Raw genomic sequence first — 2183 nt, 5'->3', positions numbered from 1 at the left:
AAGGTTAAGGACGTGTTCAACAAGTACGCGGCTTTCGGAGAGAGGCCCTGGCAAAGGAGAAAAAGACCTGGAATAAAGCAAACTAAAAATACATAATATATATAATAAAATAATAATGAATGAAAAATAACTTATGAGAAAGATCCAGGACTTCTTTTAGGATGATTAGGTCCGATGTGTTATGACTGAGGAAAGAGAGAGAGGAGAGAGAAGGAAAGAAAGAGAGAAAGAGAGATAGAGAGGAGAAAGAAGGAAATAAAGAGAGAAATTATTGTTATAGAGTGCAATAAATTGAAGAAAGAATCCAATAAATAGAAGATACAGAGTCCAATAAATAAATGAGGAAAAATTACAGTAGTAAAGTGGTTAGTAAATGAGGCATTATTATATACTTTATTAATAATTTAATGGATACTTAGGTACCGACTTTTTATTTTTATAAGATAAGTTAGAATAATGATAAGAACAATGATGTTTTATTTCTTGAAACTCTAGTTATTTTCAAATTTATTAAATTTTTTTGTAATTTTTCTTCTTATAATGTTCTTTTAATGCCAACCTTTGTAAAAATGTACAACATTAATTACAAATAAATATTCATACATGCCTCCAACTCAACAAAATTGAATGGGATTATATAAAAATTATCCAAGCCGTGAGAATTAACCAACCAAAAAAACCTCTGGCATTAAAGGTGTTAACTTAGCAATCCTGTGGCAGCAAAGGTGTTCTTACCGCTAGCTCTTTCTCTCTCTGTTCCTTTTCTTCGTTGTATTTCTGTTTCATGTGCAACCACTGCCGAATTTCTTCCAAATTCTTCTCTTTCTCTCTCCTGCTCTTCTCCTTCTCTTCTATTTGTTTTTCTCTCTCCGCCATCAACAATTGTAGTTCTCTCTCCTTCTCCCTTTTCTCGCAGTCTTCTCGCTCTTTTCTCTTGTAATCTGAAACAAGAACATTAGGGCTTGATCACCTTTGTTTCAAGATTGGGGACATCTCATATTAAGGCTCTGTTTCTTTGACTTTATATTATTAGCGAGCTATTGTAATTGTAATTAGTGACTTATTAAGTACTTGATATCTCTGTACAATAGAATGATGGGGCCCCCTTTTCTCAAGCTTTTCTGCGTGTATAATTATGTGGGTTAAATCTTGTTACTTACTTTTGTTTCACTTTTGCTGAATTTTAGACCAGTTTTTTTTTTTTTTACAAAACACCTACTATTCGAAACTCATAGAGCACATATTTAGATGATTGTTAAATGTTGATATGTTTAGTACAGGACACAAACCTATTCATGATAAGAGGTTCGGGACGGAATTCGATAGTTACTACTTGAATACAAAAGCCTGCGGGACAAAATTTGGTTTCTCCGTTATGAAAGAAAAAGAATGAATATAATGATCGCAATTCGGCGCTTTCGTCAATTTGCCAAATTGGAAGCGGTAAATAGAACTTACTCAAATAATTCAACTGCGCCTGACTGTGTTGATTAGCGAGCAACCTCTCCTGCTCTCTCCTTGTATCTTCCTCTCTCTTCTCCTTCTCGTACTCTTCAATCTTTCTTCGATTATATTCCTCGTCTCTTCTTTGTTCTTCTTCTTGTTCTTTCCGCTTGGCGTCCATAAGATGGCCATTGGCTACTAGGAAGTCTTCAATCTGTTTCCGAAACTCTCGGCCTTTCTCTTCCTCGTTATCTGAAAAAGGAAAGAACCAAAAAATTCTGAAGTGGAGGATTATGAAATTCGGCTTCGAAAAGCCTCCAATTGGGTAGGAAAACCCAAATCTGAGGGGAATATCGTTCAATGTCTAAAATGTTCGGAACAAAAAAGAAGAAATATGTATAACCATGTTGATGTACATACATTTTGATGAGAAATCTATTAGATGAGATTTTCGGAGTGAAAGTTGTGTTAATCTTGAATTTCTCTCTGTGTGATATCACACCAGCTTCCTTTTATTTGAATTTCTCATTTTCTTACCTTTTTAGCTTTAAAATATCGAGAAAATTATTGTTCGGAACAAAAAAGAAGAAATATGTATAACCATGTTGATGTACATACATTTTGATGAGAAATCTATTAGATGAGATTTTTGGAGTGAAAGTTGTGTTGATCTTGAATTTCTTTCTGTGTGATACCTATCACACCAGCTTCCTTTTATTTGAATTTCTCATTTTCTTACC

The 2183-nt window shown here is 33.9% G+C and overlaps 1 protein-coding gene across 1 annotated transcript; it reads right to left on the bottom strand.

Moving 5' to 3' along the window:
- Positions 1-662: 662 nt before the first annotated feature.
- On the bottom strand, positions 663-1747 carry LOC103522821 (vicilin-like seed storage protein At2g18540). The gene is made up of 2 exons (XM_026832760.1): positions 1459-1747; positions 663-941 (listed from the first exon to the last, which is right to left on the bottom strand). Exons 1-2 carry the CDS (start codon positions 1622-1624, stop codon positions 703-705), a joined length of 405 nt encoding a protein of 134 aa, XP_026688561.1. The 5' UTR covers positions 1625-1747; the 3' UTR covers positions 663-702.
- Between the last annotated feature and the right edge of the window lie 436 nt (positions 1748-2183).

This window comes from Diaphorina citri, unplaced genomic scaffold (assembly GCF_000475195.1).
Source record: "Diaphorina citri unplaced genomic scaffold, Diaci psyllid genome assembly version 1.1 scaffold11615, whole genome shotgun sequence".
NCBI classification, from domain to species: domain Eukaryota; kingdom Metazoa; phylum Arthropoda; class Insecta; order Hemiptera; family Psyllidae; genus Diaphorina; species Diaphorina citri.
This window is presented reverse-complemented; position numbering and strand designations above follow the sequence as displayed.

Coding starts and splice junctions, on each gene's coding strand:
- LOC103522821 (XM_026832760.1), bottom strand. CDS start 1,624: ATGGACGCCAAGCGGAAAGAACAAGAAGAAGAACAAAGAAGAGACGAG. Junction 942..1,458: donor GGCGCAGTTGAATTATTTGA/GTAAGTTCTATT, acceptor TTCTTGTTTCAG/ATTACAAGAGAAAAGAGCGA.